Raw genomic sequence first — 26,518 nt, 5'->3', positions numbered from 1 at the left:
ATTCCAACTGTGATCATAGTTCTCAATTCAGTCAAGCAAAAAAGACAGTTAGACAGTATATAAAGCAAAATTTTGAGGATATCGCCATCAGTTGAATCCATATTCAAGCTGAAGATTCGAATAGTGCTGAATTTGTTTAAAACAGTTTCAAATTATACAAGCTTAAATAATTTTACGTTTATTTGTTGATTTCATAAAAATGATTTCAATTTTAGTATCTTATTTGTGCTTCTTGTCCTCAGGATTGCTTACAGATGCAGTGATAACTAATTCATCAACTCCAATCTCCAGAGGAAGACAAATGGATGATCTACATGAGCCGACAACAGCACTCAACCGCCAATGGCCAGAAGCCTCTTATTTGGTACCCAACTTCGGCATGTCTACTCTACTTCCAATCGCTATTCTTATCTGAATCGGAGTTATTCTGTCAAATTGCGCATCTTGAGTCCTTCTTATAGCTAACAATCATCAACTAATAAACTACTCAGCTGTAATATTGAGTTTGTTCAGATTTTTCCAAGGCTACAGATATGTTTAGCCAATACACAATTCAAAATGCAAATAAATCAATAAAATTGATCTGGCATTATTTTCGTGGAAAGAGTCCAAACCAGCCCATTGTTGATTATGTCCCAACAGGTTCTCCTTTTTTGGTGTAACGAGAGTAATAATACCAAATGGTTCTGAAAATTTTGTAAGATTAAAAAGGAATCAATGTTATTGACTGAATTTTGAAAGTCGAATGGTTATTCAAATATTTTCTTTAAAAAAATTCTTTAGATAAAACGAAAACACAATTTGATAAAGTCAGACTCTTTGAAATCCAAAGTAAACAGGTTCAAGCTTCCAGTTGTTGATCTTAAATAATCATTTCCGTGCCAACCTACCAAATCCAATTTATCTGGTGATTTGTTTAAGTAGATCAATGGATAAAAGTCGTAAAATTGGCGGAGACACAGATAGATGATGAAGACAGCTCATCTTACAGGAGGTTAATAATGTTAGATGCTTCCAAAAGTGTAAATGATACCATATCGAAAGCCTCTGGATCAAATTCAATTGTTCACTTAAAGATTTCCACTCTCGGGAAATTGTGCTTAAATCAATTTCTATAATAGAGTAATCCATATCTCGATAAAAAAGTAATCCTGCGCTTATAAAATCTTTAATTTCGATGGCGATAAATCAATGAAACAGTCTTTTGGTCCAACGAGCAGCATTGAAAAAATAAACTCATAACAAACAACATCAATAATAATAATGGATCAGTGAAAAAGATTGACTGAATATTTATTAGAACTGTTTAAATGTTAACCTTGAATATCAATGTGACTAACTAAATAACTGTTGTCCATTTGTCTTGTGTATCAATCAATAGTTAACTCTTTTACATGTTACAATAATTTCCTTTCGCGTTACTTTTACATTATTAATACAATGAAACCATACAAAAAAGAAAAGATGAAAAATTCGACTTTTGCTTGGTACCAATCATCAACTCATCTGATGTCTTTCCGATGGGAAACCCTTTGAAGACAAAAAAGAGACAAAACAAAGACATTAGTAAATTAGTTACAAGGTGAAATGATTGAACACTTGTTTTGTTCAAACCAAATTCAAAAATTGATTTTGTTACAAATCCTAGTTTGCAATTAACACAAATTGAAAGGTTAAACTTGCAATGAAATTTGTACAGTTGTGACAAAATGAGCTGGTCAAAACCGTTTTTAGCTTCAAGCTTAACTGTTGATCTCTTTAATAGTTATAATAATGTAGTAAATAATGCAACATAAAATAACATAATAAAATGATAATAATGACATAATAACATTTAATGAAGACTGAGAAAGAGAAGAAAGTAAAGAAATGAAAGGGTAAAGGATGAGAAAAAAAGAAAACAAAAAAAAGGAAAAGTAACATTTTATGAATACAGCAAAGAAAATTGAGTTTTGGTACATTTTACTTTCTATGCACGTAGAGAAGCAACTTAACAGTTAAAATTAGAGTCAAATTGTAGACAATTGTTGGAACCATAAAACTACTGATTAATCAGTAAGGTTGCCGATATTGACAATTGAACTCTAACTTCAATGGATGCGCCTCTAAGGAAAAGAAAGTAAAGATTGACCAAAACTTGATTCACTATGCTATACTTTTTTGTATATACATTTATAAATATTGATATAATCAACTGTTTAATAAAACGACCAAAAAAACGAAATTGACCATTTCTTGTTGACCAACTTGGCCCAAAGAGACTTTTTAGATTCTAATTGCTTTCTCTCTTAGACAATAGCATTTGCATGTTTTTACCGATGAGATCGAGAAACGGGTTTAACGGTGACTTGTCCTTGATATTCATGACCTTCTTCAGCCCATTTCTCCTCATCAATGTCCTGCTCTTCACCAATTGAAAGTTGGGTTAATGGCTTTGATTTACTGGCTGAAAATGAGGTTAACTTGTTTGGTCCTTCAAGCAAAGCTCCACTTCCAAAAGCTTGCTGCAACTTGCTGCGCAAAATTGAAGCATATGTTGAATATCGTTTTAACTGCGAAAAAAAGATGAAAAAAACAGTTAAAGATTAGTAAAGATTAGTAAAGATTAGTAAAGTAAAGATGAGTAAAGATAAGTTGAATTATAGTTTTTATGGCCGTTGATTGGTAAGGCACAATTGCTATTAATATATGTGTCTGGACAAGTCCAGTATTTGATGACATTAAATGTAAAGTGCGTTTACCTCAAATTCAAGGTAACTTTGTTTCTCAGCGTATTCGTTGAGTACCCGTCGTTGAGCTCCTTTATCTGGATGCTTGGAAACGTGGTCTTCAAGAGCCTGAGCAATCCGTTGGATTCTCATTTCATGATCGGCCACTTGCTCTTTAGTATTAAATTTAGTATGGCTACTGGGTAATAAAGGCTTTTGAAACTTTTTAGCATGGGATCCCACAGAAGATGGGAGAGGTGGAGCCGATAAGGTTCCAGCGACCAGATTAATTGTATCGACCCAAGATTGAAGTTCCTGTGCATCACTGTCAAGATGAAAGAAAGAAATGGAAATTAGAATTCATTTTTAATCTCATTTTACATGTTATGTGAGTGTGCCAATTGTGTAAAGATAACAAAATGTAAGTTGAACAAACCTTGTCTGGAAAAGGTATTCACTTTGATCTGCTGTTTGCAACCTGAAAACGTGCTGTTTCTTGGTGTAATCAGTAGCTGGTGTAGCAAGTGCATGATGGATTCTGATTGAATTGTGCAAAGATTCATAAAGTTGATTTTTACGAAAACCTTGTTCATCTTTGTGCAAAAATAGAACCAAATCTCGTAAAGTGGCGTAAAACATTTTCCAACCTCGTTTACCGAAAGGTGTTCGTTTACCGTTCATATCGAAACAGCATTTTCTCATGATGTAACCTCGCTTATATTCAGTTGCTGTATTGGGATTGGGCAGCTTAAGGAAAGGATTGTTACCCAGAATGGCTGGATTAAGGCTGGAAGAAGATCCACTTCCAGAGTCAAGTAGACGACGGTTGACTCCATTGAGCATGGATAAGTCATCATCACTGTAAATGAAAAAGACGAGATTAGTAAAAGACAAAAATGACCAAAAGAAATTAATTAATCCATTCAATGATAGTTACAATTTTCACATTTCACTAATCGCATTTAAGCTTTGAAACGTGAAAAGTGATTGCGTTTGTTCAGAATCGATTTTGAAACTTTTGCAATAAATGCTGATAAAGATGTGAACTCGAGTAAACTTTTGAGGACAACAATAAAGCTTCTTTGATGAACAAGCTCATGAAAATGATGAAAAAATTTCATTCACTCATTTATTATTGATATATTGTTGATAAATTTTGTTACTTGTAAAGTTACTTGAGTGAGAAGAAGATTGCTCTTTATCATCATCACCATCGTCATCATTTTGATTACAAGAATAATATTATTATTGTTAGACGTCAAAAGCACTTTAACTCATTATTATCATGAAGAAACTTCATTGGCAATATTGGAAGGAAAACATTTTTTTTTTTGATTAAAATGACAGAATTGTTATTGTTGCTCAATTTAATCAACATCAAGAGTCTAATAATTAATTGTTTCACTTTTTTTCCCAACAATTGAACAAAATATTAAAAGTCATAAGCAACAGAATCTATTATTATTAAAACTCATTATTTGGTTATTTGTTTATCAAGCTAATCATGATTGAAAGGTTGATACAATTAACACATAAAACAGTTTAAAAGTAACAGTTAAAAAAAGATGAAATGAGCACTTTAACCTGAACTTTATTTTACAACCAAATGATATTGATACGTGAATATCATGATTTATGGAAACCATTAATAAGCAATTTTTAAAAGAATGTTCTAAATGTGTCTGAAAATCGATTGTTGCCCGAAAAGATTGATTGAATTACATGACTCAATTGAAGACAGTTTAGTGAAACAATTACATGTTACATTATTGAATGTTGCTGTTAGCGTTACCAGAATTGGAATCAATAGCTTACTGTAAATTGTGATCTCTTTCAATTAGTTTTGTTTAATGATAAAACTGTAAAGCTGTTACTTGAAATTGTTTGTCAAATAAAATTATCAATTATAATGTTCAATTGAATGTTTAAAATTTAATGCTTAATCAATCACATAAAAGACGAAATGATTGAGATATAAATAACAGATTGGTTAACTTTGATCATGATTTATTGTAAACTTGAGACTTTTTTCAAAGTGAATTTCAATGAAATTTCAATTCTCGTTCAAAGTAAACCATGATTTTCAATTCAATCAATTATTGATTCTTAAAATTATCATTTCTGTTTTGAGAAAAAATTTTGTTGACGAGAAAAGCAAAGTTGCTTCCATGAAAATAAATTTACAAGTCAATATTTTCCATGAAAATTGGTTGGCACAAGAGATTGAATGGAATGTTGACCAGAAAATAATTAACTTTACAGATGGACTTGGACATCTCAAGTATTATTTAGAGAATGAAATTAATCAAAAGAATAGTAAATGAGGTTAAGTTAATGTCCAAGTTTTGTCTGAGCTTTGTCAATGTTTCAAGATGAAAAGTCGGTGGAAATAAGGAAATTCAGAGAAAATCTCAACAAGAGAAAACAGTGAATCGATAAGATGATCAACAGAATAAGGTAAATATACAACAATAAAAATATATATTCAATGTTTACGGTTAAAAGTAGCAGAACATCTATCAATTAAATTCAGATTGAATCAGTAATGTTGATTGTGTTTATGAAGTTGACAGTAAAAAAGATTCAAATTTTCAATTTTAACACTTGAAAGTAATTCCAATGGAATTGAATAGTTGCAGCCAAAGATGATGGCGGTAAATCTGGACATTTTTAGATATTAATTTATCTAATATTTTATTCAAAATACAAATGAATATTATCAATTTTATCGAATAGAAAACAACAAATTTTACCAACAAAGAATCCTTTTCAACAAAGGAAGATGGTAACAACCAGAAAAGTAGGAATAATTTGGGTAAATTGGGTTTCTCAACTATTGGCCTTTCTTAGCTGGTTGAAAAGAAACGTGAAAAAATGAAAGAGAAAAAAAGAGTAGAAAGAAAGGTGAAAATTCGACATTTCTCTTTACAATAAACTTCTAACTGTTACATATCTTTATTTTATTTGTATTTATCACCTGGAATCGTAATGTGATTCAAGGATTGAAAGTTGATTTTCATCGATTTTCAATTGCTTTTACACGAAAAGTTGTTCAAGCAACTATCAGTGAATGTTGAACACTTATTCAAAATGGAAACTTGATAACAAATAACAATTGTTAACAGAGGCAAACAAAATGTCTATTGAATTAATAATTTCCAGGAATGGAGAAAAGTGTTGCAAAATAAATCAATTCTTGATATCGAAACCATGAACATCTGAAAGAGTTGAAAAAGGCTCTGAAAATTGAATCAAATTAGTTAACCTTTTAGTCCATATTGACCAATAGTTTTCTCACTCAATGTGATACTTTTGAGATGCATTTTGTTTCCAAATGTTTAAATGTACTTGAAAGTCAACAAATGTAAACCCAAATTACATGTAAGATTTGTATTTCAAGGAAACTCGTTACTTGAGTTTTCAATTGGAAAGGTTGCTTCAAACGTAATCATGAGGAAATTTAGTTAGAAAGGGAAAAAACAATGAAACGTTGTAATGAGATGTTCTGAAAAAGATGAAGGTTAGTGAATAATTATGATGAACAAAAGAAGCAACTGATGTATTAATATATTTTGGTGTTAAAAGAAAGATCAACTTTTTTCTGCGATTCATTATCATGAGAATACAAATGAATTCAATTTCGATACGTATGTTTACGTTGGTTGCTAGTTTGCTGAATAAAGTAATTGGAAAGAAATAATTTTGGAGACAGAAAGCCAAAAAAAGATGAAACAACTAGCAAGTTTATGATTAATCAAATTGCTTGGATTGAATGGAAACTTTTCGCTCCATCAGATTGATTCATTTTCATGATTATGATTATTTTTTCTGGTTATTTTTTGGTCAACAACAACTTCATCATTTAGGATAAACATCTTCTCAGGTCAGTTGAAATTGATCCATTCAACGGTTGACCAGATAATATTTTGGTTACATTTTTTTGTTGTTGTTGTCGTTTCGTCAGTCTTTCTGGGTTTTTCACTGTAATCTGATATTAAGGAGGAGACGAGTTGAGTTTATCATTGGTTGAGGGAAAAAACATTTCAAGATTTACAATAACAGACAACATCTTAACGGTGCAATGGAACATTTCGTTGGAAGATTGAGTAGAAAAGATTATGAAGAAAGACAGTGTAGGAAGAAGAGTGATGGTGATGATGATGGAGAAGAAGATGAAAGAATGGGAAAGAAGCAAAAAAGACATTGTTGTTGAATATTTGGTAAGGGAAACCTCCAAATGAACAGATCGATATTGCAAATCGATTCAGCTAAAGAGGTAAAGGCACACACACAAAATGGTTTGAAAAGAGTGATGAAGATGAAGAGAAAGTGGAAAGAAGAGAAAAAAAGAGAATTGAGAAAATAATTTTCATCATTATTGTTATTTTGTTTGAGCCCTGAATTTGGGTAACAATAAAAATGAAATACAAACAAGAGTAAAGTATGAAAATGCAAAAATTGTTAGATTAATGGTAAAGGTAAAGCTGTGAAGAGGAGGAGAAGTGAAAAAGAGGAACATAAATTGAGAATAGACGATTCCATGGAGAGAATGAATGTTAAGATGATTGAGGAATGAGTTTCGAAAAGTAAAATTTAATTCCATTTCATATTCTTCATGTTGTTTGGCAGAGTTTCAAGTAACAATTTCAAGTGTTAGGCCATTGGCTTGAAACCAAAAGTTAATGAATGGCAGGCGAACTCGAGAGAAACACCAAGCCAAACTGAACTTTTTGAGGAAAAGGAAAAATTAGCTGAAAATTCATTTTCATAAGAGACACACATTTTATTGTCTCTGATGTAATCTATTTCAAGGTTTTCAATGCTGTTGACTTGAACATTTTTTGCCACATTTTTTCATCTCCTTTTTGCTTCGCCTGTTCAACAAGCAAACCAGATTTTTTCTTCTTCTTCTTCTTTCGTAGGAAGGAAGACAAAATTGGGTGAAACAAAAGAGCATAACACTTGATTCAAGGAAAAGGAAAGGTTCATGGATGCTGATGATGCACACAACAGGAGTTTAAAGTGAATAATAATGACAATGAAGAAGCCGTCAATTGTTCAAGTGTAAAATAGATAGCGTAATCATAGTTAATAATTGAAGCAAAATGGGTAAACAACTAGTTTTTTTGATTAACTTTTTGTAGGAAACAAAACATTAATGAATTATATAAAAATTGTGAAACATTGTAATTTAATTGTTCATTATTTTCTTATTTTAGCAGTTCAATCATGTTTTTACGATTCATTGGTGGTAACATTTAAAGCTATTTGCAAGTTTGAAATCGCCGGCGAATCTAATTCAAGAATGACAATTAGAAAGTGTTAAATGGTGGCAAATTGCACGTCTAACAAAAACTGAACTGAATACGGAATCTGTTATGAAACGAAACAAAAGAGTGAAAAGTAAATATGAAGTCGGCAGAAGTTTACTTTTCTTGTTCTCATGAGGTTCGTTGGGAAACATAAGGTCATTTGTATATTCACAGGTAAACAGATGAGTTGAGAAACAGGAACACAATTGAAGTTGGCCAACATGAAAATTCAGTTTTGCATCACATGAAGGTTATTTTCACATTTAAAGTTTACTTTGACCAAATTCAGTAAAGTTAAGATTAAAATTTGGATGTGAAAAAGTATTGAAATTATATTTGGCGAATCTGTTTCATGATATACAGCATGATATGAATTGGTTTATTTTCAAGTTTGAGTTTAATTTTGTTTTAAAGGTTGGAATATGCATTGAAAAATTGAGTTACACTAAATGAAAATAGGTTTGTTTGGAGTTGTCACAATTGAGTAAACAGTGGGACTAAGTGAAAGTAACGAAAAGGAAGCAAAAATAAATTCAATTGAATGTGAAAAGTTGAAATTGATTTTTGTCTCACATGACAGTAGACTGAGTTATTGTGAAAAAGGTGAAATGTGAAGAGCAGAATAAAAATGAAAGTGAAAAGGCAAAAGATATTCAAAAAGTAAATCGAGGCAGACAGTGAAGTTTAAAGATAAATCATGTCAAATCACAAACAATTAGATAAATCATTTGTTCAGTTTGATAGAGCATCTTATATCAAGTATCAATTCATAGATATTTTTAGATAATAAGATTTAGATAATAAAATATTGAATTTTTTTTTCTCTTTGAAACATTCTCAGTAGGAAAATAAATCTTGAAAAGTTGTTTCATTCTTATTCTTCATTCATTGAACAATGAATAACAATCTAAGAGGGAAGATAAACAGTGAATAGTTTATCACTTTGCTAGTTAATAAATGGTATCAACAAGGAAAAGATTTTCATCAAATTTTCATGTAAACAGTGGAATCTAGAAAAGTTCAATTTTCATGGAAACTGAACATTACTGTGCAATGATTTTCAATTCAAATGATTGGAAAATTGTTATAAACAAAAGATGGAAAAGCAATTTATTCGTTCAATTAAATGCCATTAAAAGTTAATCAATTATTCCAAATTATCGAATCATTGAAACGATGGAATACAAAATTCCATGTCAATCAGAATTTTCTTGTTTTTCTCATTTTCTATTTTTAATTTCTAGACTTTTGTTGTTCTCAGTAATCATTCGTTATTGTTATCATTTCTGTTGATGTTTTTCTTCTTGTTTTCATGATTTTATCATGAAACAGAAAAGAGTAAACATTTGTTTACTAAAAGTAATTACAAGTGAAAAGAAGAACTAAAATATTAAAGATAAATGGATAAACACGAATAAAAAAAGTGACTTTCAACATTATTCTTAAGATGAAATGTTGACATGTTTTGATCGACTCAAGATTATTGTGTTTTTGTTTCATTATCATGAAATAATGAATAATAGAATAGAACAATAATAAAGAAACTCTGAATAATCAATGAATAATGATGATCAAGGTCAATTAGTCAGACAATTTATGAACCAATGAAGCAATGAAATTAATGGAAAGGTGTTTTGTTAAGGTAACCATGAAAAGATGAGAATGATGATCATGTGGATGAAAAGGAGCATAAAAGTAAAGGCGATCCTGGAGATGAAATATTTTGTCCATTCATTTTTACTTGGAATAGCAAGAGTTTCCATGAAATAAGATAGCAGTGAATTGAAGCTCGAGAGGAAAGAAAAATATTAATATAATAAATTATATTCTGTTGGCGTTTTTTTTCATTGCCTATTGTTGTTTATCATGGAAATAACAAAGAGTAAGAAAATCTTTGTTACTGGGAATTTACCTAATCTTGGTTATTGAAACAATCATTTTACTCAATTCATCTGATTCTGGATTTGATGAAGAAGTACAGAGAAAAAAAATGTTCAACTTAGTGACAATATTTTGACATGAAGATTGATCGAATTGGCTTCAATGATTTTTCATAAAAAAGGATTATTTTAATCGCAATTTAAAGGTTAAGGTTATTGAGGTCGGAATCGGGATTTAGTTCAGTTTACTGTTTGATTGAGGTAACAAGGTTGAAGAAGATTTCATGATATCTGATTCTCAATTGATAGTCTAAGTCATTAATCTACATTTACTGACAAGGGAACCATCTCAGGTCATCCGAATAAAAGTCAATATTTTCATCATGGATCACTTAGGCTTCCCTTGTGAGTAGGGTTAGCATGAGATGAAAAGTGAAAGTTAAAAGCATTGAGTTTGCTTTAAATTTTTAATGTCATTTGATCAATGGAAATGAAAAGTAAAATGATTTGCTGATTATAATGATCTTAACTCATTGCTCTGAAGTTGCAGACGGTAAATGTTGACCTAAATTTAAATTTAGATAATACAATTACAGTGAAACTGAATCGTCACAGAATTTATTCAAATTAATCACGATGACATTAAAATTGATAACAAATTCGATATAATTGATAAAAAGTGCAAAATTCAAGAAGGAATAATAAGCAAACTGTCATCATGATTATCATCATGATGAGGGCTTAAGCTATTTATTGAATTGAATTTTCACACGAAGAAAAGGATAAACGAAAATGGCGAGTAAAAAAGGAATCAAAATGGAAAGCAGAAAGTTTATTTAATAAGGTTGAAAGTTAAAGATGATGATAATCAAGATGATAATGAACATGATGATGAACATGATGATGTTAACGTTATTAATGTTAACTGTTGAAAAGCTAACTTTAAATTACCATTACTAAAGAGTAAAAAAGTATCATAATCACCAGCATTTTCATTCTGAGCACTCTTCGCATTTTATAGAGAAAAGTTGTTCATGGTGAAGATGGGAATAGAGTTGAGGAAAGTTCTCAAATAATCTGAATCAAAGTTGTTCAACAAAAGACAGAATTGGTTTCGTCTTTACTCTTGATTAACTTTTCAACTTTACCATTATTTTCAACAGTAAACTCAAATCAAGTTATTCATCAGTTAACTTGCAATTTTTGCCTCAACAAGAGTCAACCAGAAATGTGTAAAAATGTTCAATCACAAATAACAGTAATTACATTTAAGACAAACCATTTATTAGCATTGATAGAGACAGGTGAAGACATGGACAAAATTCAGAAGCATTCAGAAGACAGAAAATTCATCTTCCAGGGAAAAAGCAAGATTCTCAAAGTTATTGATTAATTTTTCGCCTTTCTTCTTCTCTGAACTTTTTCAGTTTACTGTTCATCTGGCATTTCATGGGTTAATCTTTTGCTCAGTCGTTCAACGAAACATCAGAGAACCAAAAAAATTCTGAAGCTTATTTGAAAAAAAGTGTAAAGTGTAAACGATTCAATCGATATTGAAGCACATTTCACCCAAAATGATTCTAAATGAGAATTTAATGTTAAACTTGAAACGGTTAACGAATTTTTCGATTCCATTAAGAGCGAAAAAATGAGAGAAAAAAATGAAGATGAACTTCGCATTAACATTAACATTGTTTTCAAGTGAAAGATTGTCAATTAGCTTGTGATAGCAACTTTACAAGTTACAGAATTTTCAGTTTTTTCCTGAAAAGAAAAGACTAAAAAAAGAATTTCGTTCGTAAACAAATATTAATGAGTGAGGGCGAAAATTAAGCAGCAATTTAAATATTGATTATTGAGGTTAGTTTCACTCCTTAATATCTCCACCCGCATTTGGTAAACAAAGTTATTATCTTAAATGAAAATAAAGCATTATTGTTGCATTTATAAGGTAAAAATGTATTCAGACAATAATCACCAGGATAAGTGAAAATAAAACTCAATTGAACAACAATCAAAATCCAAAGATAAACATTTTGATACAAGAAAAGCTGGTAAAGATTATTATGAAAACATTATCATTATCAAGTGATAAAGATTGAATGGAATCAACATTCAGAGGTGTTTTATTTTTACCTCTATTTTCATGAGGATAAACATTGAGACATGATGATGGTGAGAGGTTGATGGACAGATATGAAATGTTTCAAATGATTGATGACAACAAAAAGAGGAGAGACAGGGAATTATTGAGTTGCAAGTGCATGTTGGGTAAAAATATTCATGGCATGTAATTAGGATCATTGGTTGGGCTACTAGAATCAGTTTCATCTTATACCATCCTGAGCTTGGAACAGCATGGTAAAGAACAAATGAGAAAACAAATTTTATCTACAATTATGATTGCTTTCATGATGGAACAATATTGTTCACTTATCTCAACGTTATGTCAATGATCACTCCTTTTTTCAACAAACTATCATTAGGTCAACTCCATTTTTAGTTAATCCCTTTGACCGTCAACAACGCCTTAAACGAGTAAATTTTTAAAAAGAATCAATTTTTGCTTTGGATTTTTGATGAATTATCTTTTTTTCACCTTCAATAGATGAGATTGATCAAGTTTAATGATTACAAATCAATTAAACGTGGGTTCTGAAAAGGATCTGAATAAGTTGAAAAAATCTCAAAATATGAACATTGTCAAGGTTCAATAAGCTTTGGTAATGAATTTTATCAACTTTTTTGTTGAAAAACTTTCAATTATTGTAAAAATGGAAAAAAAGTTTTCAATGAATTCTGAAAATCTGTGAATCGAGGGAAATACAAAAGGATAGATTGATCATTCGAAGATGAATTTTAAAGCTTTTCCATTTACGTTCATGAAGCGAATTGGAAGTGAGATGATTCAAAACGAAGGCAACAATGAAAGGATGAGAAAGGCGTTTTAATTGGAAATGACTAAATGATTAAAATAATTAAATAATTTCCGGTATATTTTTATCTTTGGGAGAAGAATTTTTCATTCTAAAAATAGGAATAATCATGAGAGAATGAGTAAACAATTAAATTAGGAAAACACGTTAACAAATAGTTAAATGATTGTCAAAGTTGATCATCTCGGTAGGACAATCAATCAAGGCTGAAGACAGAGGAACAGAAAATTGAATAAAATGGAGAAAAATTGTTCTCTTAATTAATCAGAGAAAGTGAAGTTTGGTGACCAAAGGGATAATGATACTGAGTAAAGAAGAAAAGCTTTCACAGAATGGATTGTCAGGGGAAAGAAATTGAAAACCAAAGGCAGAGTTGAACATTTGTTATGTTGATATCTTGTTAAACCAGGAGTCATAAAGTTGGAGGGAAAAGATGAAGATAAATCTCCAGATAGAACATGGAAAGTTCAAGACTGTCGAATGGTTCAAAAGTGTTTTCATTGTGAAAGGAAATTATCTTGAAAATGGTGAATGAATGAAATGTTGAGATTTTGAGGTGAAAGTTGAAATGAAAAGTGAATGGAGTAAAGTGCTGAATGGATGGATATAAAAATGAAATCTCATGATAACCATGATATTTATCGTTGTTAAACAAAGCAAGGGTACAAAAAGGGATTACATGTTTGGACAGAAGAGTGAAGATGCCAATCAAAGATGAAGAGTTATCATTAATGTGATGATGAGACTGATGAAAAAAGGCAAAGTTGACTACTTTTATGTCGCTTTCAACTTGAGCAACATTTATCATTTGATACTTGTTTTGACAGCAACAAAAACTGAGTAAAAGATGAAAAAGTTTACAATAAAAATGAACACAATTTTGTTCATTTTTATAGTTGGGTCTGAATCAGTAAACAATCCGTTAAGTTGAACAAATGATTAACAATCTTACAAATTGTACAACAACTAAAGGAATCAGTGAATGTTAAAGTTGAGATTAAACATGAACATTCGTTAATCAGCTAAAACTAGATAATAGAATTGAACATTTCAAACTGTTGAGTCAACACGCAAACCTTAAAAGGTACTTGCGTGCGATGAAGGCAAAGGTTTAGAAACATTTTTCTGGTTCAATATTGATCAAAGAAAATACAAAAAATGATAAATTGCGATAAATGGTTATTTTATATTTAGATTTTTGATGTCACCTTTTTTCCTGAAATGCGTTGGTTCAAGTATACAACACTTAAACTCCTATTCAGAACCGTAATTATAATGAACGGTCAAGTTTTGATTATCACCTTACGGTGAGTTACCTTTTGGTAATGAGTTACATTGAGAATCACAAACTTGTTGAGATTACGGTTTTTTACAGGTAAGGAATGAAGATGAGCCACATTTATTTTCACTGGTCATTAACACGTACATTGGGCAAGGCAAAAGGTGTGTGTGTGTGTGTTTGGAATGGATTAAGAAGGTAAATGCTTAATAATAATCATTAGAAGAAATGTTATCATTAATAATGATAATAAATAAGCAAAATAATAATGATAATAGTAAAAATAATAATGGTTAACATCAAGTTTAATAATAGTTCATTTGAGGGTTGAATGAGCACAATCATGATAACTTTGTTAGCAACAAATGCACTTTTGTTTGACTCTATTCAGGAGGAAGGAAAAAAGGGATTCTGTCATTGAATACAGAGAGATGAAGTCGCCTACAAGAAATGGCATCAAGATTAAGAGTAAAGATTAAGATTATCATTAATATTGTTTCAGACTTTTTCAACAGTCCAGTTAAATCAACTGCTCAATCAAATTCAAATGAGTGAATAATCTTTTGTGTCCTACTCTAATTAAGCTGATTGAAACTGGTAGGAGTTGAGCTTTGTTTTTTCTTTTCAATGAATAATTACTGGATATACAAAAAGGGTTCAATTAAATTAACATAAATTGAAAGTTTCACTTGAAAGATCAGTTATCAGTTAGCAAATTTAATCATTTAATCATGTAGTCAAGGATGATCAATCAATTATTGTAAAATGGTTACAATAAACAAACTGAGTTCATGTTGGAAATGATCAACATCTGTTGTTTGCCAAGTTTGAACAAGAAAATTGAAATTGTTTAAGAAAATTGATCAAGCTTGAATTGAGCCTTGATTGGTTTAACAGTTTCATGGTAACTTTGCATGAAACCATAGATTTGGTCAATCATTTTTGTCATGTTCAAATGATTGAGATCGGAGAATATTTAAAGTTTCATTTTTTTCCACTGAATTGGCAAGAGAAAAGAAATTGCATGAACTCAACAAAAAAGTGTTCAACAATCAGTTAATGAAATGCTAACATCGAAAGTTTAATTGCAATTTTACATTCCACTGAGGCTTGTTTATGTGAACACTGAAAATGTCAAATGTTAACGGATAAACATATTGATTGTGTTTAACTCATTAGCAGGGAAAAAAATTGATCAACAAAAAAGATCAACGAGAGTAACTTTTGTTGAATGCAAACTGTAAACAGATGAATGATGAAAGATTGATGTTGTCTGATTAAAGTTTGGTAAAGTTTAAAGGTCAAGTTGCCATAAAAAGTGGCAAATAGTTTAATCAAGTTGATCATGAATGGTTATAAAAAGGTATTTCATGTTTCCATCAACTGAACAATAATTTTAAGAGTAACAGTTTCATCTGCTTGTGCCCAGTAGATGTTGAACTAATACCAACTAATACAATTACTGGTGTCATTATGAAGAGCATTTTGTCTGCAATTCCAGACAGATAAACATTAACCAGGATCGAAATCTGGTGAAACCAAAATATTACAACCAGAACTTTTGTCTTTCCTCTTTTTTTCATCATTCATTTGAAAATGCTCCCTCAGGCCTTCTATTCAATAATTCAACTCTTTTCCCCTCTTGAATTACCTTTGTTTGTTCCAATCTTGATGAACATGATGATGCTGAGAAGGAAGGAAACAAAGAAAAGTTTACCTAAATTCAAAGCTTCTTGACAGATTTCATGCTGAGTGGGTTTACTTTCTCTTTCGGCCCAGAAATGAAGGAAAAAGTAAACAAAACTTTTGTTTTATTCATCTAATTGGGAATCCAAATTTCACCTCAACATGCACCATGCACCCGGCAGTATTTCAACCAGTCTGTGGTGTAGATATTATTGAATATAAATGAATTTCCGAAACAATTCATTTGCAAACCTTTTTCTTATTCAACTCTTGTTTAACTTTCAATAAGATGAACGATTCGCTTTTTCTGGCTTTTCCTTCATTTCCTTATTAGTTTCATCCTTCAATCAATATTCATTAACATATGGAATGAAAATACATGAAAACACTTTGAGCCAACGAAGACTAGAAAAGCACAATTTATACTTTCAATTGATTCTTCATTTAGATTGATTAATGAAAATTCTTGTCCAATGTCGCGAGAAATGGATCGCAAGGATTAAGATGACACCAATCACTAGAGTCGCATTAGATTTACAAGTTTCGCTAAAAATAATGCAAAACCAACGATTCAACGCTATTAATGATCAGATTCACCAAACTCAAGTTTCAGCAATTAGAGCTGCTAAAAAGCAAATAAAAGGAAATTGACAAAAAGTTGACTCACACAATCATCATCATTGTTGATCGACACAGCTGTCATTTTATCAAATAATCTGGTGTCGAATCAAAGAAGGTCATTTTTAGATTCAAGTTGAAACGATTGATTAAGATATAATCAACTTTATTCATTACAACGTCCATTACAATATTTTGTTCAATGCAATAACAATGAAAAAAGTTGAATATCAATCAATTGAGAGTCTGACTAAAATGAACACAATTTTTGTGTAAGCTAATAGTCAATAGCTGGAAACCTAGTACTTACTGTGAGTATAAAAATAAGTAGTTATTAAAATTGGAGTAAATAATGGAATAAGTGAATTCTGTAAACAGTAAATGTTCAGAAAGCAATTTCCAATCAATAACAAGTGAGAAAACTGAAAAAGCTGATCGTTAATATTATCCTGGTGAACCATGCAAGTTTATATAATCAGATCAATAATCTATGTTAATCATTTAGGAATTACTTTTTTCTCATTGTACATTGATACAATAACAAGGATAATAGACAGACAAACAATATTAGCTACAGATTAAGGTTTTTTTGTTTTTCAATTGCTATTGAATAGACAAAAAATGAACTCCAAACTGGAAACATTGTTAAACCGAATAAGGTTTCTCTTTAGTTTTGCGATTTACCTGTTTTCATCTTTCCTTTAATACACAAATCAAAAGCGATTAGTTGAAGTACGAAATGATGATAATAGGAAATCAATTAACTATAGATAATTTCCATACAAATTGATTCAATTAGCTGATTGAAAAGGTTCATTTTTCATTTCAACAGATAACTGATAAATATTGATGAATATTTAAATTTTCAATTCACTAATCTTGTTAACATCAATTATCGGTAAAATTATTATTAGAATTGATTAGTAATTAAATTGTTATTTAAGCGTATTTATGAGGAAGTGTTGCAGCGATTGATTTGAATCGGAAAAAAGGTTCAAAAATTGAAAATCGACACCAAATGGCCAAGTTATATTGCGACTGCAGTCGTAAACAGATTAGAAACAAAAAGATATTGCCTTTTGCGTATTTGATTAGTGCCTCAAGTTAGTTTAATAAAGAGTATAAAAATACTTTAATATTTGGTATTATCATGAATGAGAGTGTAATAACACTTGAAAGTATCATCAAGACCAAAGATATAGTTAATTGAATTATGCTAATGAAACAAAGTGCTCAAAAAATAGCAATATTGTTAACGCTCATGTTGATCAGAAGGAAGATATAGCGTGATAATCAAGTAATTAAAAAGCAAGACTAACAAGATGGAGATAATGATGGTCACAGAATGGATGATGATGAGAAAAGAGTTTCAGGTAAAAATAATTTCAATGAGAAGATGAAAGTAAACAAGTGAAAAACTGTCAAATGTTGTGTTAAGGTGAGAGATATTTTGAGATAAATTAAAGTTAAATATTGAGATAAATAATTGCGATAATTAGGATTGGGTCGGCAATTTTTAACTGACCAAGAATGATCATTACAATGCATCAACATTTTCCTTTTGACAAAAGCCGGTTAAAGATAATTTAAGGTGAAAACATATTGGTTGATGGTTAATCAGGTGAATTGTTTTTAAACTGGAAATGTTATTTTTGGCAGATTTGTAAGTCAACATTTAACAAGGGTGTTTAAAGGGCTCATTTGATGGATAAATAAGTGCCAATTAGTTGGTTCATATTTAGTTATGAACTTACATGTCAATTGTGATTTACTGATTACTTGTATTCAGATTCATTGGTGAAAAGGTTAACCATTAAAGATTGTTTTTTGAAAAGATATTCAAGTTTCAAATGTAAAAAGATAAATTTCAGGGTAAATCTTATTCAGTTTATTCAAGTTACCCAATTATGCTCAATGAGCATCAAGTTCAGTGAACTAATATGGATTGAATAATCAATTTGATATTGTAATTCAATGAATAATGATTCAGTTTCTGGCTCGATATCAATGATTCACCTCGGAATACAAAATGATCAGATTAATGTTTAGACTTGATTGTTATCAAGTTGCTGGAAATTGTTTTGTCTGAAAAATTCTGGTAAATTTTTCTTCTTTCACTTAAAATCCCGGGTAAAACTGGCGATTAAAAGTGAACTGAGAAAAGGCGATTGTTGGATGAAAATGAAGAGGATTACAAGGGAATGAAGTAAACAGATTAATGGTAACATCAATTATCAATCGATGAAGAATAAAAAGGAATAAAGTTGATAAAAAGTTGTAAATGCATGATGAAAAGAAACAGAAAATTTGTTGTAATAACAAATGCAAGGTGAAAAAGTGCAGATAAATTTCACCTTATAAAGTAAAGTGATTATAAAATACAAAAAAAGTAAGCAACCTTATTAGTGTTTGTTTTTTTAGGCAATACAGGGTTAGGAGTCTGGATATTGGTTTCAAATACTCTGGAGAATGTCCAGAACACAGAATAATGAAGATAACAAGTTTCAAGAACATGAAATATTTTTCCTTGAGCAAAGAAAACAGAAGACAATTTGTTGAAGAGGATATTTCGTTGAGGAATCTACAGCTAAATCTTTCTTCCAACTATTGATGTTATTTCTTACTTTTTTTGTTCATTCCATTGCTTTCGATACTTTCTGTCTTCCTATTGTAATACTTGATTCTTTCATCTTCATGACTTTGTTCATCATATCTATAGATAATGGACATTTTTTTCAGTTGCACCGAAATTTATATAATGATAATCTTATACCCAGGCAAAGGTGAAGATAAAAAAAAAGAGTTTCTCTTTTCTTGTTGATAACTTGATTTCCCAAGATAATTATTTTTTCGTTATTCTGTTCATTTTATTGCTAACAAAATAAAAATGTTCAAGAAAAGAGTGAATAAAGTTTTCACCTTCATCAGTGAAATGTGTATAAATTGGGAATCGCATTAGTAAACAGAATTAGTTAAAGACTGAAAGAATTGTAATAAGAAAATTTTCATTTACAGTAAATTGTGTGTTCAATGGAAACTGTTTGTCTTTTCAGATTAATCAAAATAGGAAATTCAGATGATAAAGGGTAGAAAGGCAATGGAATGAGAAACGATGCAAGGAAAAAAAGAAAAGGTATTTTGTCAGAAGTTAAGAGTGAAAATAATGGATGAGTAAAGTTTCCAGTTATTTGGATAAGACTAACGTCTCTGACTACTGTTACTTGATGCTACAGGCTTGTTGACACTCCTTTCATATCGATCGAAGACTGAGGAAGACAGAAATGGATAACGAAAAGAAACGTAACAGGCTAACAAGAATTGCTGAATTTCAAGTCCATCCACAATTGGTAATCCTGCTGAGCATGGTTAGATAACATGATAGAGATAAAAGGCATTTTTCTTCTGATGTTGTTTCCATTTCAGTGAAAAAAACTGGGAAAACTTGGCGACCTTTAATGTGGTTCTAACATTTACAGAACAAAAAGGTGAGATGAATTGGAATGATAATATTTGATATCATGATGGTGAATATAAATGATTATTACAAATGAAATGGTTAAAAGAGAAAGGATAAAGTCTTTTTGCTTATTGTTACTGTTGTATTGAATACAATTGATTCGCCTTATTGGCTAGCAATTGATTGAAACAAGTTGCATTATAACATAAACTATTCGCATTGAATAATAATGGAGTCGACTGTATGATGATGATTCAACAAAATGATGAATCCAGTAAAGAATTGAAAAAACATTTGACTGACCATTGGAATTGGAATAAAGAAGAAACGTTGAAATCGATTGAATGTTGGTAAATATCATTGATGGATAACAATGAAAGGTAAACTTGACAAATAATTAGACTACTTACAGAGCCCATTGTAATGGTTCCACTTTTATTGATTGGTATATTGAGACAAGAACATCTCGAGGAAAATCTTGTCCATCATTGAGATCAGAAAGGTTATCAATGAATTCGTTGCAGGTCATTTTACGGCCAACATTCTGGTAAAAAAGTAAATGAAATAAAAGCATATTCAAGTATAATTATTGAGAATAATTTATGCAACTAATTTGTTATTCTTGGTGCATCAGTTTGTCTCTCAGTCAGGTAAAGGCAACATTAAAAGATGATGAAGGTAAAAAGAGAAACAAAAATATTTTTTTTTGTTGATTAAATATCTTTATATCATGGGATCGTCAAATTGAAAAACATAATCATTGATTCAAAATGAACAGTTTTTCAAGTGTATGAGCAATGATGCAGATAAAGTTTCAAATGAATGCAATTTTTATGTTTAAATGTATTTCCTATTCATCTAAATGTTTTTCAATTTTTTCTTCTTCTTTTTTTTTGCACAGACTGAACAAATCTGAACAGTTTGATGCTGATTTTTTTTGGTAAATGAATATGAATGATAAAGGAAGAATATGCAAGATTAATAAATGACAGAAGATGAAAAGCGGGGCAAATGATTTATACAAACAATGATGGAAACAAGGTTAGATAATAGGAAGATAAAATGATAATGAGAGATGAAAATTTTCTTCTCCTCATGATATGAAATTTAGCATCATTATGTATGAAGGAAGAGAAAGAAATGCTAAATGGCCATCCATTGAAAATAACAGAGAGAAAAGAAAATAAGATTCTGTTTGGATAATTTTTTTCCCTTCAATTCCTTTTCTTCTCAGATTGTCAAAGAATGAAATTTCATTCGTTTAAAAGTGACTTCAGCTGCTTTTAGTTTATACTTGATTTGCCTTCTAATCATCAGCCATTATCATCCATATGCACTGTCCATTTACAGCTAAATTTATTGCTTTGATCAGTAAAAAAGATTCAACCTTTTGCCATCCTTTTACGAATAGTGCATACATTTGTTATGTTAAAGTTAACCTTTCAGTAAAACAAATAATTGGATGAAAAATAATCTCAATTGACCTTTAAATATCGCATAATATGAATAAATACAATTGTAAACAAATCAGGGAAAAGTCAAGTTGAAAGAGGTAGACAGTGAGACAAAACTGACAGAACCTGATGAGGCAGAAAGATGTGAACTTTATCAATTGGATAACATAAAAGGTAACCAGTTAAATGACAGGAATATGATAGGCTTTTGCACGGTTATTGTATCAACTTACCTCACCATGGAGATCGGTGTTAAGTAACATTATGGCGCAGGTAAGGGTATGAAGAGCATCGGTTGACTTTAATGAATCTGGATTACAATCAAGATAACGTTTACTGAAATGTTGTAAAACCCTTTCTCTTTCTTGGGTCTCTCCAATCAAACAAAATGAGGCTAAAAATTTTCTCAAGGCATCGTCCAATTTATCACCTTTAAAATCAAAAAATTTAAGATACTCTTCGGCAACTGTCCGAGAGAAATCGTTATTTTTGGAAAGATGGCGACAAACATCGGAACGTTTGAAACCCTCTAAATGATATAAACGTTTGGCTAATCGGGAAGCAGCATCTCGATCGATACTTTTGGGTGGTGAATAGTGACAATTCTCGGGTATCTCCATTTCATCTTCTGAGCTTGATTCATTTTCAGAAGTCGAAGAGGATGACGATGAAATTGAAGATGTGTTTAAATTCAATACTGGACAAGAGGTTTCTTGGTTTTCCTGAGAAGTTGTCTCTTGGTTTGGCTCATTTTCTGCTTCATCTGATTGTTGCGATTCTTGTTCTTGGTCTTGCGGTTGTTTCTCTTCTTCTACTGAGCTAGGTAAGGCTTGATGCTGTTCTTGGTCGAAATTATTTTCTTCATTATCACAAATTTTCTGATGAGAGGTTCTCAGTTCTTCTTCTTGGTGTAATCCTTGTTCTGACTGTTCTGATTGTTCTTCCTCTTCTTGTTCCTCTTGCTGTACTTGCTGTAAAAGCTGTACTGGCTGTTCTTGCTGTTCTTGTTGTTGCTCTCCTTCCATGGATGTTGGTGTGGTGGGTAGATTGGGCGAAGTTTGTCGATGTTGCTGGTTTTGTTGATCAAGATCATTTCCAACTAAATCATCACAAAGCTTTTGGTGGAAGAGTTGTTGATACTTTTGGCGTTGTTGGTATTGATATTCAAAATGTTCATAAAAATTTGCTTTACCCATATCAGAATTATTGAAGTTATCTGGATTTTTAGCATCAAGAGGGAAAAAAGATGGATATCTGATGGAGTTCACATTTGGTGAACATGGTAGTTTATGATTAGATCCTTTATTACCAATGTTGTTATTATGATGATGACTATAGTGATGGGCACGATTATTATTGAGTGTGGCTGACGTTGTTGTTGGTATTGTTGATGATGATGATGTTGTTTTGGTTGTTGTTACAGTCACTGTTACTGTTTTACTTTCACTAGAAACACAGGGACCATTTAATGTAACATTGGGTGAAACATTGACAGGATGAGTTGACTCATTGGCAGAATCTGATGTAGAATCAGAGGAAATTTCAGAAGAGGCATATGAAGATGACCAGGAGGGTGTTGCCACATGTTTACGATGATTAGGTGATGGATGTGAATGGTGTTGTTGATGGCGTAAACCTTTATAAGAGAGAACGGGTATTTGATTATCCTTGTTAGTATATCTAGGAATACATGGTGATGATCCATTTGAATAATCTCGAGACACAGGTTTAATGGCTTCTAATCCACTGGATACATTACTTAAAGAGCAGCCTTTAGACATGCTTGATTCTCTTTGATCCATTCCACTACAAGTAGAAGTATTCGCTGATTTTGTTGTTGATATTATTTGAGTAGCTGCTCCTGAGGCTAATTCAGCATCTCCTCCTCCTCCTCCTCCTCCTGTTGATGATGATAACTTACTGGGTGATGATGATTCTTTGGAAGAAAATTCAGAGTAAAGAGGGAGTGAGTTGATAAGGGAGCAATAAGTCATAAACATGGGCAAAGATGTAAGAGTTTAGAGAAAAAATTAGATGAAATGACATCAAAATAGCTTAGACAGTGAATGATGGTTTAAAAACATGATACAAACAAAACAGGTAAACAAAAAGCAAAACAAATGAAAATCGGTACATCCAGCGACTTCGATTTACAGACTAGTTTAGAGTAAGGAAGAAAAGCTAAAACAGCTTGGCATGTAGTAGGATAAAAATGGACATATTTTACTTTGAGATACCAAAAAAGGTAATAATGAGGGGGGAAAGGATCAGATTGACAGAAGCTAGATTGCAGCAAGTTTGTTTTGCTATAAAGATAATAAATCTCATACAACTTGATAAACCAGAAAAACAAAAGTTGCCACAACTGGTTACTTTAACCGAGATTGTTACACTCCCCTTCAGTTACTATTTTAACCGGTTATTGTCAATTTCAACGCCATCTCTTAGCCTTTCCAAGTGAATCCACAATTAATTCAAAGCACAGATAAACAACTCTTTTAAAACTGATGACATCCATTAATAATTGATTTTCACACAATCAAAATATTCTCTAACAAAAATGGGTTCTTCGATTTCACTAATTAATAAACAATTGTTCGATTGTTTCATATTTAAAAAAAAAACAGCTGAAGTCGGGTTATGTGGTGCCATCTAATGTTGCAAAAGCTATACAGAACCAGATTCTAACCTAAACCTGAGGATTCTTTAATTAATTAAATTACTTCTTAACCAGTATTCTTGGTTATTTAATAACAGAGTTATAAATGATTAACTGACGGGTTTTCAAAAATATCGACAAATATTTAGATGAATTAATTGTTACTGATAAACATAAAGAAACATGAATTGATTAATCATGTGCTGACATCTAGACCTGCTTAAAATAGCTACAAGTCTAATACAATTCATAATGTTCAATCAACTATCGTTAAAATTCTTAAGAGTTATTTCCATGAAATGATACTTAATATGTGCTAAAACAGATCAGTGTATGAATATAAAGAAACACTTGGGTTGAAAAATTAAAATTCTTGCTTGTCCGACTTAAGCACTTGGTCGAGATTTGATCGCTAATGGTGTTCCAAATGTTTATGTCCAAACGCAGAAGCCATCCCAAGCTGTGTTACTCGTCTCTAGTCAAGCTAAATGGATGTAAAATGTTGCTTCTCATGCGGACGATATTCCAATGGTTTTTGGTCACCCATTTTCCCAACTTTCCCCATTCAAAAATTAAGATGTTTTTCTGTCATTTCTCATGATTGACATTTGGACAAAGTTTGCCAGAGATGGGTAAGTGAATTTATTTTATCATTTTAGCTGCTTCTTCTTAATATTCATAAATTGTTCTCCTTCGACACAGTAAACCACCACAAATCTCTCACCGAGAATGGTTGCCCTGGAACTTAAGTGATTCTATTCCTTATCCCAGTATGGTTCTCAACTCCAACAAAATTGGTTTGATTGAAACCAAATCTGTTGAGTTTTGTATCAAAATTTGGCCTTTCCCAGTCGACAAACATTACAATATGGATTTCGAAACAGGTAAGTTTCATTCCAAAGCATAATTTGTAATTTTATTCAGAATTGTTGACACTCATATCGTCTTTTTCATTCTTTCACAGGGGTCTATGCCAAAATGGAAGAGGACCATGACGAGCTTTAGAGGTGTTGAAGTTTACCAATTTTTGAGGATCCCGTTTGCTGAAACACCATTGAATGAGCTACTTTTCATACATATTGAAGACACAATTTTTAAAAATCTTCATGTTGTACAATAAACAGATTTATTTTAGCAGTAATCATGTAACTTGAAGAAATTAAAGAAGTTCGTTGAGTTTGTGTAAAAATTTTTTTTTCATTGTGATTCAGAGAGCGAGAGTAAACCTTTGACTGATGTGAAGATGCCAGAGTATAGTTTTATGAGCTTATCTTAAGGCGACCTGGCAGTAGAGTCCGCATTTTAGGTTAGTCGTAAAGCGTCACAGTCTGAATGAGTGTCCAAAGAGGTTGTGATTTCGAACTTGTAAGACTGATAATTATTCCCTTGTAAACATAAGTTATTATAACATATAGCAAGCTGTTGTTACTAAAAAGACACAATTGTCACATTTTTGCACAAATAGACAATTGCTGTGAGACAAAAGGCTAAAGCGGGTAAAAATAAATTTTCTTTGAATTTAGACACTCTTGGTTTTGTAGGGAGATGAAAACTGAATCCATTAGTGCTATCAGAAAATTTCTCCGATGGACAGTTTGTAATAAAATCGAGTCTAAAGTTGAAACTTCGATCGCCTTTTATTCAATTATGGAAGCAGATTTTTCAATGAAACTTATTTCCGTTGATGTAAATTTTGGTGCCTAACCAGAAAATGTACTTATTTTGAAAAATAAAATTGTCTGTTACCTTCAAGACGGATCAGTTCGATTTTTAATTAAACCTGTCGCATTCTGTGACCGTAGAAATTACAGATCTGAAACTTATTATTTGTTTATAAAAATTGTTTGTACACATCAAGACTTAATTATTTTTTGCAATTTATCGCCAGTTCTTTTGATTTTGGCCGTTGGACTCTAAACTTCTAAACTCGATATTTCGAGAATGGTTGTACCTACAGTCACAATTATTTCACCAATCTAATCCTTTACCAATGAATAATTCAATTTGATCCAAGAAATTTCCATTAGAGCATTTGGTTCATTATTTTTGGGTCTAGAATGTAGAAGAAACAACTTATTAAACAAAATAAACTCATCTCAAACCATTTGTTGGTAAATGAACCAATTTTCTGGTTAGACTTTCAAATCAAATTCAAAAAGTAATACCAAAGACTCCAGAATTTGATTTTGAAGATACAACTTGGTGCGTTTGTAGCGACATCAAAACTACGTCTATTGGTACTATTAACTAACTCACCCGATGATTATTCTCTTAGAAAATTAAGATCAAAGTTTAAACTTCGATCGACTTTTGTTCAGCAATGGAAGAATATTTTTTCATGAAACTCATTTAAATGATTAAGCTTGCGATGATTAACCAGAAAATATACTTATTTCGAGCAATAAAACTTTTATATTTCTTTGAAATAGATTAGTTCGATTTTTAGTCAAACCTGTCGCATTCTAAGACGAAAAGGTTTAAAGATCTGAAACTTATTATCTGTCAGTCAAAATTACTTTTTCACATCAT

The 26,518-nt window shown here is 31.0% G+C and overlaps 1 protein-coding gene and 1 long non-coding RNA gene across 2 annotated transcripts; one reads left to right on the top strand and one right to left on the bottom strand.

The window, feature by feature from the left end:
• Positions 1-1,272: 1,272 nt before the first annotated feature.
• Efa6 (Exchange factor for Arf 6) lies at positions 1,273-23,954 on the bottom strand. Its single transcript, XM_015936890.3, has 6 exons — positions 21,564-23,954; positions 20,287-20,420; positions 3,145-3,567; positions 2,742-3,033; positions 2,317-2,552; positions 1,273-1,530 (listed from the first exon to the last, which is right to left on the bottom strand). The coding sequence occupies exons 1-6, from the start codon at positions 23,328-23,330 to the stop codon at positions 1,503-1,505; spliced, it is 2,880 nt and encodes a 959-aa protein (XP_015792376.1). The 5' UTR covers positions 23,331-23,954; the 3' UTR covers positions 1,273-1,502.
• A 61-nt stretch (positions 23,955-24,015) lies between these two features.
• Positions 24,016-25,178, top strand: LOC149094136 (uncharacterized). Its single transcript, XR_016199061.1, has 3 exons — positions 24,016-24,621; positions 24,692-24,873; positions 24,954-25,178. It is a non-coding gene; the product is annotated as an uncharacterized LOC149094136 (long non-coding RNA).
• The last annotated feature ends 1,340 nt before the right edge of the window (positions 25,179-26,518 follow it).

The sequence above is a fragment of the Tetranychus urticae genome, chromosome 2 (genome assembly GCF_039701765.1).
Source record: "Tetranychus urticae isolate SD_2017Ah chromosome 2, NJAU_TeUrti_SD_1.0, whole genome shotgun sequence".
NCBI classification, from domain to species: Eukaryota; Metazoa; Arthropoda; class Arachnida; order Trombidiformes; family Tetranychidae; genus Tetranychus; species Tetranychus urticae.
The sequence above is the reverse complement of the archived record's forward strand: the minus strand, read 5'-3'. Positions and strand labels throughout refer to the sequence as shown.

Coding starts and splice junctions, on each gene's coding strand:
- Efa6 (XM_015936890.3), bottom strand. CDS start 23,330: ATGTTTATGACTTATTGCTCCCTTATCAACTCACTCCCTCTTTACTCT. Junction 20,421..21,563: donor ACACCGATCTCCATGGTGAG/GTAAGTTGATAC, acceptor CTTTTTTACCAG/AATGTTGGCCGTAAAATGAC. Junction 3,568..20,286: donor GAACCATTACAATGGGCTCT/GTAAGTAGTCTA, acceptor TTTCATTTACAG/TGATGATGACTTATCCATGC.